This window comes from Ochlerotatus camptorhynchus, unplaced genomic scaffold (genome assembly GCF_037179485.1).
Source record: "Ochlerotatus camptorhynchus isolate MF236.1 unplaced genomic scaffold, CSIRO-AGI_Acam_v1.1 ptg000176l, whole genome shotgun sequence".
NCBI lineage: Eukaryota > Metazoa > Arthropoda > Insecta > Diptera > Culicidae > Ochlerotatus > Ochlerotatus camptorhynchus.
The window spans coordinates 5,139,643-5,152,104 of NW_027040666.1; the positions used below are offsets into that span (position 1 = coordinate 5,139,643).

Genomic DNA, 12,462 nt, shown 5'->3' on the forward strand with positions numbered 1-12,462 from the left:
GCATTCTTACGACGTGCCCAGCCCACCGTAGTCACCCAATTTTTGCAATTTGGACGATGGATGGTTCTCCCAGCAGCTGGTGCAAGTCGTGGTTCATTCGCCTCCTCCACGTTCCGTCATCCATCTGCACTCCACCGTAGATGGTACGCAACACCTTTCGTTCGAAAACACCAAGGGCGCGTTGGTCCTCCACGAGCATAGTCCAGGTCTCGTGGCCGTAAAGGACCACCGGTCTAATCAGCGTCTGGTAGACAGTCAATTTCGTGCGGCGGCAAATTTTATTCGACCGGAACATCCTCCGGAGTCCAAACTAGGCACGCTTCCCTGCCATAATGCGTCTTTGAATTTCTCTGCTGGTATCATTTTTGGCGGTCACCAGTGAGCCCAAATACACGAACTCATCGACCACCTCGATTTCATCACCGTCAATCTGAACTCGGGGTGGGAGGCTAACATTGTCTTCCCTAGGTTCCTCTTCCTTTCATGTATTTTGTCTTTGATGCGTTGATGGCAAGTCCAATCCGTCTAGCTTCAGCCTTCAGTCTGATGTACGTTTCCACCATCATCTCAAAGTTCCGTGCCATAATGTCAATGTCATCGGCGAAGCCAAGGAACTGGATGGACTTCCTGAATATCGTGCCACTCGTGTCTATCCCAGCTCTTCTGATCACACCTTCTAACGCGGTGTTGAACAGCAGACACGAAAGTTCATCACCCTGCCGTAACCCCCTTCGAGATTCAAAGGGACTCGAGAGTGTCCCCGATACTCGAACAACGCACATCACTCGATCCATCGTCGCCTTGACCAATCGCGCCAGTTTATCCGGAAGTCCGTACTCGTGCATAAACTGCAATAGCTGATCTCGATCGATTGTGTCGTATGTGGATTTGAAATCGATGAACAAATGATGTGTGGGCACGTTATATTCGCGGCATTTCTGCAGAACCTGCCGAATCGCGAAAATTTGGTCCGTGGTAGCGCGGGCACCCATGAAACCCGCCTGGTATTGCCCCACGAACTCTCTTGCATATGGTGACAGACGGTGGCATCGAATTTGGGAGAGTACCTTGTAGGCGGCGCTCAGCAGTGTGATCGCGCGGTAGTTGCAGCAATCCAACTTGTCGCCCTTTTTGTAGATTGGGCATACGACACCTTCCATCCACTCCTCCGGGTAATATCTCCTCCTCCCAAATCTTGGCAATTACCCAGTGCAGCGCTCTAGCCATTGCTTCACCACCGTATTTTAATAGCTCACTTGGTAGTTGGTCTACACCAGTTGCTTTGTTGTTCTTTAGCCGACCGATCTCCTCCTCAACTTCTTGAAGATCAGGGGCCGGTAGCCTGTCGTCTTCTGCGCGTGCTCCAAGGTATGTTGCCGTGCCACCTTCGTTTTCTGCTGCTTCACCATTAAGGTGCTCGTCATAGTACTGCTTCATCCTCTCAATCACCTCACACTCGTTCGTGAGAAGGTTACCGTCCAAGTCCTTGCACATATCGGCTTGCGGCACGTAGCCTTTGCGCGAACTATTTAGCTTCTCGTAGAACTTCCGTGTGTCGTTTACGCGGTACAGATTTTCCATCGCCTCGCGATCTCGGTCTTCCTGCTGACGCTTCTTCCTTCGGAAAACCGAGTTTTGTCTGTTCCGCGCTTGTCTGTATCGCTCCACATTCAATCTCGTGCGGTGTTGCAGCATTCTCGCCCGTGCTGCATTCTTCTCCTCTACTAACAGTTTGCATTCGCCGTCAAACCAGTCATTTCTTCGGTCCGGGATTGCAGTACCTAGTGCCGCTGCAGCAGTACTACCTATGGCTGAACGGATGTCCCTCCAGTCATCTTCAAGAGAAGCTGCGCCAAGCTGCTCTTCCGTGGGTAGTGCAACTTCCAGCTGCTGCGCGTGGTCCTGGGCAACTCCGGCGTCCCGTAGTTGCTCAATTTTGGGTCGCGGCGTTCGACTTCGACGTGTGTTATGCACCTTCGAGAGTTTTGAACGCATGTATACTGCAACTAGGTAGTGGTCCGAATCTATGTTCGCACTGCGGTACGTGCGGACGTTGATAATGTCGGAGAAGAATTTCCCGTCTATTAGAACGTGATCGATTTGGTTTTAGGTGTGTTGGTCAGGTGATCTGCAGGTGGCTTTGTGGATATCCTTGCGGGGGAAAAAGGTACTTCGAACTACCATACCCCGGGAGGCTGCAAAGTTCACGCATCGTTGGGCGTTGTCGTTCGATACGGCATGCAGGCTGTTTGGCCCGATTGCCGGTCTATACATTGCCTCCCGTCCTACCTGAGCGTTCATGTCGCCGATGACGATTTTGACGTCCCGTTGTGAACAGCCGTCGTACACCTGCTCCAGATGCGCATAGAACGCTTCTTTCTCGTCGTCGGGTCTCCCTTCGTGTGGGCAGTGCACGTTGATGATGCTGTAGTTGAAGAAACGGTCCTTAATCCTCAACTTGCACATCCTCGCGTTGATCGGCTGCCAACCAATCACGCGTTGTCGCATCTTACCCAGCACTACAAAGCCGGTTCCCAGCTCGTTGGTGGTGCCACAGCTCTGGTAGAAAGTAGCCGCTCGATGCCCACTTTCCATACCCTTTGTCCCGTCCCGCAAAGTTCCTGCAGTGCTACGACTTCGAAGTTGCATGGTTGAAGTTCGTCATAGATTAACCTATCGCAACCTGGGAAGCCGAGCGATTTGCAGTTCCATGTTCCGAGTTTCCAATCGTAGTCCTTATTTCGTCGCGTAGGTCTGTGCTGTGTTTTTTTTTCAGGGCGGCTTGTTGGGCCTGCCCCAACCCCCTGTCTCGCCGGGGGACCATCGTGCACAGCTCTGTTTAGATTCCCATGCTGGCACTAGGACAGTGATCAGCCGCTCCTAACATATAGAACAGACGACGTTTTGAGCCGCACCTCCATGGTGAACAGACGCTCGGGTTTGGTGAAGCATTTCCTCTATCACCGTACTATGGTTACCGCGCCAGTGTTCGCGTCACACCTCTTCACTTTGCTATTGCCGGACTGGCAACATTGCCCAGGCTACACCACCCAGCTGTGTCCATGTTTCAGCTGGTAGTCTTTTGTTATCATATGACTCGAGGAGGCGTGAAGTAGGAACTTGTGAGGAACAGGGCTAGGTATTCCGCTCCTTCCAGGTTGTCAACTCACCATTTTGTAGCAAACCTCTATCTTGTAAATCTCAAAAGTTGCTATCACAGCGCCATCTTTGCGGTCAAAACTTGAATTATTTTATCTACCTAATTGTAGTCCTAATTATACAAGAAACTTCGCAGAAGCCGTCAATTAAATTGGATGCAATCCCAGTGTGTTATTATTTTTTCCTACAAGATTTAATTCCTAATTTAATTGATTTGTGCAATGGCAAGAATCGATTATTTAAACAATGCGACAGTAAGACACTGTCGCATTGTTTAAATAATCGATTGTTGCCATTGCACAAATCAATTAAATTAGGAATTAAATCTTGTAGGAAAAAATAAAGACGAATAAAACATAAAGTGAAACAGTTTTTTAAATAAGGGTCAAAGTTTTACCGAATGTTCAGCTGTTTAAAGTTCGGTAACAAATTACCGATGTCGGTAATAATTTCTAACTGTGTACTGCAGAAATAATGTGACTGCAAGGATTAATTTATAATTCACCATTTTTTGGAAATTTTTCATAACTGTGCATTGCAGTGATTAGTAATAATTATTACTTTATGATTCCATGCTATAAACGTCAAATTGGATTGTTGTAGTCGCCGATAAAAATTGTTAAATTCTTAAATGTACTGTAGTAAACAATTACTGATACGACTACTGTTCCGGAGATACGGCATGATGATGTTTAGGTGAGTCTCGTCCACGGACTAGAAACAACATAGTTAATCACATGATAATTCGAACTCAAGTCTAATGGACGTCATAACGAGTAATAAGAGCTACATTGTGCACATCCGGATGTGTTGCAGGTTGCAGGTAACTCATTTTCAAAGTTTTGCTATAGCAAAATCCAATCAGGCGAATCTTAGTCACATAATAGTTCAAAAACAATATCTTTCATTCATGGTCATATAAATTGCTCAGGACCAAAATGGCCACAATAGTACATGTTCCGGGAACACCATGGGAAATGACCAGATTATGATATTAGCTTACACCTACCATGTGACACATGAATCATGAGAATTCAAGGGCTCTTCGAGGGTCAATGTATTTCGGATGCTCCCGGTGTGGGGAGACGATTTGAACCTAAGCATTAACACAGCAAGTGAAGGCTCAAATTCTTTACGTAACGCAACACAGCTAGGGACACATAAAAATAAAAAAAATTGTAGCAATAATATATTCCATGGTTCCCATTGTTTTAACTTCATGCCTGACCATCATTGATCATTTAGAAATAATTATTCATATACTTTATAAAAAACCAAATAATAGTTTCTTGCTTAAGTAGTGATGAATTTACCGTTCATTGAATTTACAGTTCCTCCTGATATTCTGGACTATCCTACCAGTACGGACATGGTGGTGCGGGAAGGAAGTAACGTAACATTACGGTGTGCAGCAACTGGATCTCCTGAACCCACGATATTGTGGCGCCGAGAAAACGGAGAAAATATGTCATTACAGGATGGACAACTGGGTAAGAATAATTTATTTCCCTATTCGGCACATATGCATACGAAACATGATACTTAGGACAATTAATTAACAGCTTATAGAACGTTTACAATTGTGAAAAAATTGTAATTAAATATTGGATTAATGAATGTCTTCATTCGAAACTATATAGAGTTACAGGTCCTATTATTATATTATTATGTGATCATTTAGACCTCGTAGATATCACATTGAAAAGATATATCATATAATGCGCAAAAAAAAACTTTAATGTTTATAAGTACCTCATTGTTAAAAAAAATATTAATTTTGAATGCTTTTCATAACTAACCTCAGATTATGACAAGGGCTTATTATTGCAGCCTATGGCCAAAATACGAACATCTCCCCTTTGATAAAGTTTCCACCATAATTTTCTACTGATCTGCTATATGTTTTCCGCAAACATGTACTCGCTACAGGAAATGGTAAAGAGATTAAAATCGGCAAAGTTGCCTCTAACTGGGTGGGCTGTGGTAGGTCGGTATGAATATGATATGCAATTGAACTAAGTGATGTATCGGCCAAACAAGGCAAGAGCTGAAAAAGCTGTGAATTTTACGAGCATTTTGAAGGCACAAGCAATAAGCATGTTTTATTATTTATTTCTATTTGAGAGCATGTATTCACAGTTGATGGCACGAAGCTATTCGTGCATTCAAATTCATCCATCGTAATTCTTCGGAATAGGTTCATTTCAATAATTGCGGAACTCCTCTGGGAGTTAATGTTTTAATTTTGTCATTTTCAGCTTGCATTCTGATGTCTACCATCCAATCAAGTGCTCAAATTGGAACCAGACTTCCACAGGAGGCATGAATGGTCAATTTTTTATCCATTCGAGTCAAAGCATTTTATATTTTAGGTGTTTATTGAAAACGTACCAGTTCAGATTAAGATGAATCGCTGCCTTTATCTTTTGATTTTGCGTTGTATCTGTTTTGTTTATTCAAGATTTTGAAGATTATGATCCAAACAAAACGATGCAATGTTTTTCCCTGTATTGTTTTCCGTCGATGTTGTTTTCCGTGCTGAGCACCAATGCTACCGACGCCAGGGAGGCAGCTCCCACACCTGGACCCTACAAATCGACCCATCAACTCATAGACTGCGGACCAACGGTTTTACTTCCCTTCCGAAGGAAGACGTGATCAGATATGTTATGCCTCAGAACATCCCGGCGGCACCGACTGGGATTGAACCCAGGCCTGCTGGGGTGAAAGGTAATCACGCTTACCACTACACCACCGGCGGTGCCGTAAATGTAATGCTTTAATTATTGATTGTCTAACTCATAACTTTTTTATGATCATTCATAATAAGCCGTTACAAAAAACGCATTAAAAACACACACAAAATATATTTTATTTTTTCCCATGTTACCCTCAATATACACATATGTGGAAGCATTTAGGCCTTATCTTTTAAACGTGCTAGATCACTAAATTAGAACAAAATGTGTTAAGTTGTGTGTTTAAAAACGAAATTATTGAATTTTGTCTAACGTGTTACCAATTTGCATATTCAATTCAAATTGAATGAAAACTACTAGATAATAGATTAACGTTACAATATTTTTTTTTGTTCGGGACATTAAACTAGTAGTTTGATCTATAGTAGTATATCCCGTGTCCTTAGTTTAGTGCATGTCGCATTACTCCATCACTATTGAGAAATGATGAAGTATTCGGTTTTGATACAGTTGTCATTTTTTCCTTCATCGCAAGGAATCGATTCTAATTTTGAAGGTCCCGCTATTTATACCCTTCGGAGTGTTGAAATACCCTCCAAAGGCGCGCCCCTTTGTAGGTCAAAATTGAATTTCTTAACAACAAAAACAAGCAATGACACCGATAATGACCATGCAATTCAAACTAGAGAACAGCGAATAAAAAATTAGGGATCACGTAAATGAAAAATAACTACCTAACAAATTTTTTCCTTGTTTCGTTTTATATTTTTTCCTTGTAACGTCACAATATAAGGAAGAATCATAATAACTAAACCTTAATTGTTAGTTTTCTGAAGTTGTAAATATAAGACGAAATATATCATCAGAAATATAATATAATTTGATCTACAAAATTAATATATGATTTAATTGGCGTGTATCATCATCGAGAATAAAAATAAAAATAAAAATTAATTGGCTTGATACACATTTTAAAATTCTGCCAAATGTTCAAATTGTATCGTTATGAGTACGAAAAAGTTTGTTAATGGCATTTTAGAGCAAACGTAAAATAAAATATTGGTAAAATGTCGTACTACTTCAAATGTATTGTTAATAGATTTCATTATGTTGCTTACAAATAGAGCTTCATACTTGCCGAATAAAGCATCCAGCAAGAGAACAAACAAAAAAATGTGACCTTAAGGGTGTTCCGTTTTATTAAGTTAACAGTCCTAATGCAATGAAACTAAGTTCAGAAGAAGCCATTGTAACATTTTTTGTTCAATATCTGATAGGGGTTTGAATATAAGGTGGTTTATTTATTAGCGGTATTTTGGTATTGAATTTGTGGTTTAATTGAGCGTGAAATGGATGCAATAGAAAACTAACATTTCAGATCTTGCTCAAAAACCGATCATCAATACAGATAATCATTTATTATAAACTGGTAGGGGAAATGACGGCTTCGGCATGCCAGACTATTTTCGGCAACCCAAATTGAAACACTATTTTCACTGGATTTTCTTACGAAAACACTTCGCTGAATGCATGCAAACGATTCTTTATGCTTTCAGCTTCAATTTGACTATATTTTTACCACTGAGAAAAAGCAATCTAGCAAGGTTTTCTTGAAATGAAACACACGCACTACAAATTGTAGCTGATTTCGAGTTGCCGATAATAGAACAGCAGATTTACTTGCAGTTCACATGGAACGATTGCCGAAGAAAACCTGGTTGCCGACAATACTCGCTCTCACTAGAGAAGATTGGAGCTTTGTAAAAGCGTTTCAAAACAGTTTTTGACAATTCTTTCGACGGAAATTGTTGGAGCAGCTGGCGGCAAAAGATTGTAAACAAACCAATACTGCATATGTGTGCGTTCCTTAGAGAAAAAGGCTATAGAAAGAAGGTCGCTGCTTAGGTTGCCGAGAATACGTAAATTCCCCTATATAGTTTTTTCCCTTACGCATGATTTTAACCTACTGAATGCTGATATTACTAGCAAAATCCTTTATTTATTGCCGAAAAAATAATAACAATCCATAGTGTGTTCATCTTCCCCTAAAGGGCCACCCACATTAGATCCGTTTGCGTTGCGTTGACGTAAATTTGACAGTTAGACAATAGATTTAGCTGTCACTTTACCGCAACGCGTCCGATCCGGATCTAATGTGCGTGGGCCTTAAGACTTATACTTCTGACTAGAGTCGGTGTATAATGAGTCACGCCAAGAGTGAAGCCAAGTATACCTATTGAACTGTCAAATCGGCTACCTATCGTGCAAAGTAAATAAACATTACGATGCTATGAAAGGTCCACGAAAGGTATTGCAATGAAATATAAAAAAAAAAATTGAAGAAATCATCATAAACACGCAGCGAGCATTAAATGGTCATGGGATACGTTTGGTTTTGATCAGTAATGAGAATTTCTTCTATTTTTTGATAAGATAATTTGACAAAATCACTGATATTATGATTCACTACAGCCGTTATTTTTGGTTCTCGCTAGAAGTCATTTAAAGTTGATGTAGAAGTCCTCTGTTGCCAAGTGAAAAGAAAGGGAATCCTTCGGAAACCGTGATGCGAGTTCAACTGTTTTTCTCTTGGCGTGACTCATTATACACCGACTCTACTTCTGACCTTTATACGTATATTTTTTTAAGCGCTTTTTTGCGGTCGTTGTTCTTAGTAGGCTATCTCATTTTCTGTTCATCACAGGATATTGAGGTCTTTGAAAACATTTCTCAGCACTATTGAATCCACAGTAGAGCATCGTTCTACGACATTTAATTCAAAAATAGAATCGAAAGCCCCCCATACTGCGTAAATAAGAACTCATCATAAACCACCAAAAGTTGACCCTTTCTAAACTGAGCAACTATGTCCATAACCACAAACCTGTAGGCAGCATATACACGGATAGAGGTTTTTTATTTATTGCACACCGTCTTCGACTACGTCGTACTGACTGATTACTTCAAACTAAAACTTGTTTAATCTAAACCTCTTATTCTATTACTAAACACATTTTTGGACACAGTAAAATCAAATTCGTTACAAACATCATTATATGAATGCAAACAGGAATTAAAATAGTTATTGAAACCGAAGTTAGTTCTGTGGAATGGAATTGACAGTAACGGGCCGTTACAAAATCTGCCAGGAGAAATGTTCCATGGAATCCGTTCCAGGAGTTTGGGGCTGTCCAAATTGTCGGTAATTAAGTTGAAGATGAACAGTCGTTGCAATTTTATACGCCTTGCTGAGAGAGATTCCATAGGAATAATGATTGGATCATTCCATGGGAGCTGACGTAAAGCAAACCTCATGAAACTTTTCTGAATCCATTCAATCGTGAGAAAACAAACGCAGATGAACACTGCAAGAACACTGCCTTGTGGTACGCCAGATGGAGTGTCAAAGGTCCGGAACGTACGGAATTCACCACGACGAAAGCATTTCGGTCATACATGTTCGAGTTGAGCAATTCCGTGATCCAGGTTAGAAATTCTATGTGATTCATTTTGCTAATGATGAGGTCGTGTGGTACTGTATCGAAAGTTTTCGCAAAATCGACGTAACCGAATGCACTTGCTGTTTTAATGCTATATGACGTGATATCGCTGACACATAACACATTCGGTTTGATGTCGTTGAGCGGTGATTCATAAAACTGTGCTGGCTGTTGCTAATGATCGGGGCAGCAACTCTGCACAGAGCTGTGTGGATCAGTTTCTCCAACATCTTACTGAGAGTGCAAAGTATGGATATAGTGGAAATGGATGTTGTTCGCCGAAAACTCATCCATTTGATTCGGCGTTTTGACGTGAAGTGAAAAAACTTATTACTACCAGCAGCACGGTTGCTGCGATGATTTCTGTGTTTCGATTGTCGCTGTGTCATTGCCAACTTGGACGCACAAAAACGAAAACGCACAGCTTGGAAGCGTCCACCATTTTATTTTTGTCAGTAATTAGATCGAAGTTGAAGAACAATCATGTAATTTTTCTAAGTTCTTTTATTAAATAAGTTATATTAAAACAGTGCATTTTTATTTCAACGATACAGTCCATTTAATCGGCCGATCAATCAGATGTAATGTCGGCATAAATGCCCCTAATTTGGGCCCATACGTAAATTCAGCAAACGACTAAATTTTTAATAACGACCAAAAATAACCATTTGTACCGTCCCAATGACGCGTTCATCTAGATAAAATTGATAAATAGCATATTTTTAGCGATGGGCCCAATCTTAGATCCATAGGCCAACATTAGAGCCATTTCCCCTACCACGTTAGTTGGTGACACATTTTTTTTATTTTCAGTCTTATGGATCGGTACTATGGATGCCGTTTTCCATGCATTTGGGAATGTTCTGTCTTGGAGCGAGCGGTTGAAAATAGCAGCGATGGGCGACGCAACCGTAGCGGCTCAGTTTTTCCGTTCCGGGGAAGGGCGTAGCCAGGTTTCGAGCTAGGGAGGAGCGATACAAAATACTATGGAAAATTTGGCCGAATGCCATTTCACCGAACGCCATTTCACCGAAAGCGTTTGTGTTGCTGAGCTTAGCCCCCCCCCCCCCTCTGGCTACGCCTATGGTTCCTGGTCCTTTCGTTGAATCGAGATCTTCTAGGGCTTTCTGAGCTTCGCCTGGAAAAAACTGTATGCATGGTAGATTAATGTTATGAGACGGAATCTGCTCGAAGCCTGCTTGGTGTTGCACGGGTCGGGTGATGCTTTGCTCTCAAAGAAATTAGCAAAGAGATTAGCTGTCCCCGAGCTTGAGAGAGAAGTGGTTCCATTGAAGTTGACCGTACCAGGGATGCCGTAGATACGTTTCGTGAAGAAATCCGAGAAGCGTTAAAAATTTTCCTTGACAGTTGTCAGTATCTTACACAAATAGTTTTCGTGTGTTGCAGAAAGGGCAGCTTTGTACTTCAACGCAAGTTCACGGAGTCTAGTTTTCTCGTACACATTTTTCGTATGGAAAAACCTATTGTGCAGCTTACGTAGATTGTTTCGAAGTGTACGTAGCTCTGCAGTCCACCACGGTTTGTTGAAAGCAGAAATTGTCTCTTTCGAGGTACATGATGGTACATGACTTCAGAGAGAGATTCGTAGAAAGCTGATAACATCTGGTCAGCTGAAGCATAACTTGATAATCGTTCCCACTCAATATTCAAAAAAATAGAATTCAACAAGTCAAAGCTGCATGCCAAATAGTCTAATTTAAAACACTTGTCCTGATCGTCAAGTACGGATGGTACAACACTCTCGTCAAGTAGTATGATGACTGGTGTGTGATGGTTATCAACAGACAACAGCGATGCGGTCATCAGTGTCGTATCCGAGGTCGTATCCCACGTTGAAACGCACGTCCTGTTTTCATGAAATAAGCACACAGAATGAATCCAATTCGCATCTCAGTTATGTGACCGAACATTCCGGAAATGCTGCCAAAACGCATAGGCTTTGCGTTAATTACATGCCTGGTTGCCAAACATGATGCAGTGAGCGTTTGGGTTGTGCTTACATTTAACCGTGTTGTTATTTTTTATTTAAATATTCAATTCTGTATAATAAATATGTACCTGGTTTTATCAACAATATATTTTAGAGTTCAACTACGATTTCTGTATCACTACAATCAGGTCAAGATACTCCGGGAGATTGGTAAACGCCAGTTCAAGGAGTCTTTCGTCTGTGTTAGTAATTTTTATGGCCACAAAAATAAACAAATGCAGTAAAAGCAGCGTGATGTCAGTTCATGCACTGCATTAATGATAATTTTGTCCTTTTTGGCAAGTCATATTATACCATATTTTTGACACGATTGAAGTGCATCCACTTTGATGTGATATCAAAATTAATTTTTTGCTGTGTGAAGTTTCTCTCAGTATCAGTCAAGGCGTTTGAAGGAATAAAACCATTAATGTCCTCGTCAAGATGCCACCGCAGATTAGGAAGATTAAAATTACCGATCGATAGGATTATGTCAGTCTCCGATAAACGATCTGCCACTTGTTGAACGGCCATTGCATGAGCAGTATATAACACGGCACTCGAGTTAGGTGGAAGATAGGTAGCGAACGAGATTGCGACTTTATGCAAACTGCAATTTGCTCAAGATTGTTATTGCAGATAGTTTTTGGCCGCAATTTGTACACCACCGCCCCGCAAATGAGGAATGGTTAACTCATTCCGATCACAGCGGAAGAAAACGTAATCCGACGAAATTTCACTGCTGTCAATATCAGCACGGAGCCATGTTTCCGTAAAGACAAGTACGTCTTAGTCACAGCTGGATAAAAGCAGACGGAGCTGAGCAATTTTTGTGCACAAACCTCTGACATTCTTATAATACACAGAAAACATGCGATCGGTGGTACGGTTTGCTGCGGAGGGCGCAACGGGTCACAGCGGCATGCTTGAAGAGACGATATCACGTGCAGCAGCTACTGTGAGAGCTTCGATAGCGCCAATTTCCGAGTGAAACCCGTTTGAAGTGTGGTGGCTAGAAGCGATGGGCATTACTGGAGGAGAATCATGTGTGTAATTGACTGCGATGACGGTTTGGAAGACCCCTTCTCCATTCTCATACACAGGTACGTGATGG

The 12,462-nt window shown here is 41.5% G+C and overlaps 1 protein-coding gene across 1 annotated transcript in view; it reads left to right on the plus strand.

The window, feature by feature from the left end:
* DIP-eta (Dpr-interacting protein eta) overlaps positions 1 to 12,462 on the plus strand; it is a 127,429-nt gene that overhangs the window by 59,980 nt on the left and 54,987 nt on the right. Inside the window, exon 5 of the mRNA XM_065222574.1 lies at positions 4,491 to 4,649. Coding sequence (XP_065078646.1) covers positions 4,491 to 4,649 — 159 coding nt within the window. The remainder of the gene's footprint in view (positions 1 to 4,490; positions 4,650 to 12,462) is intronic.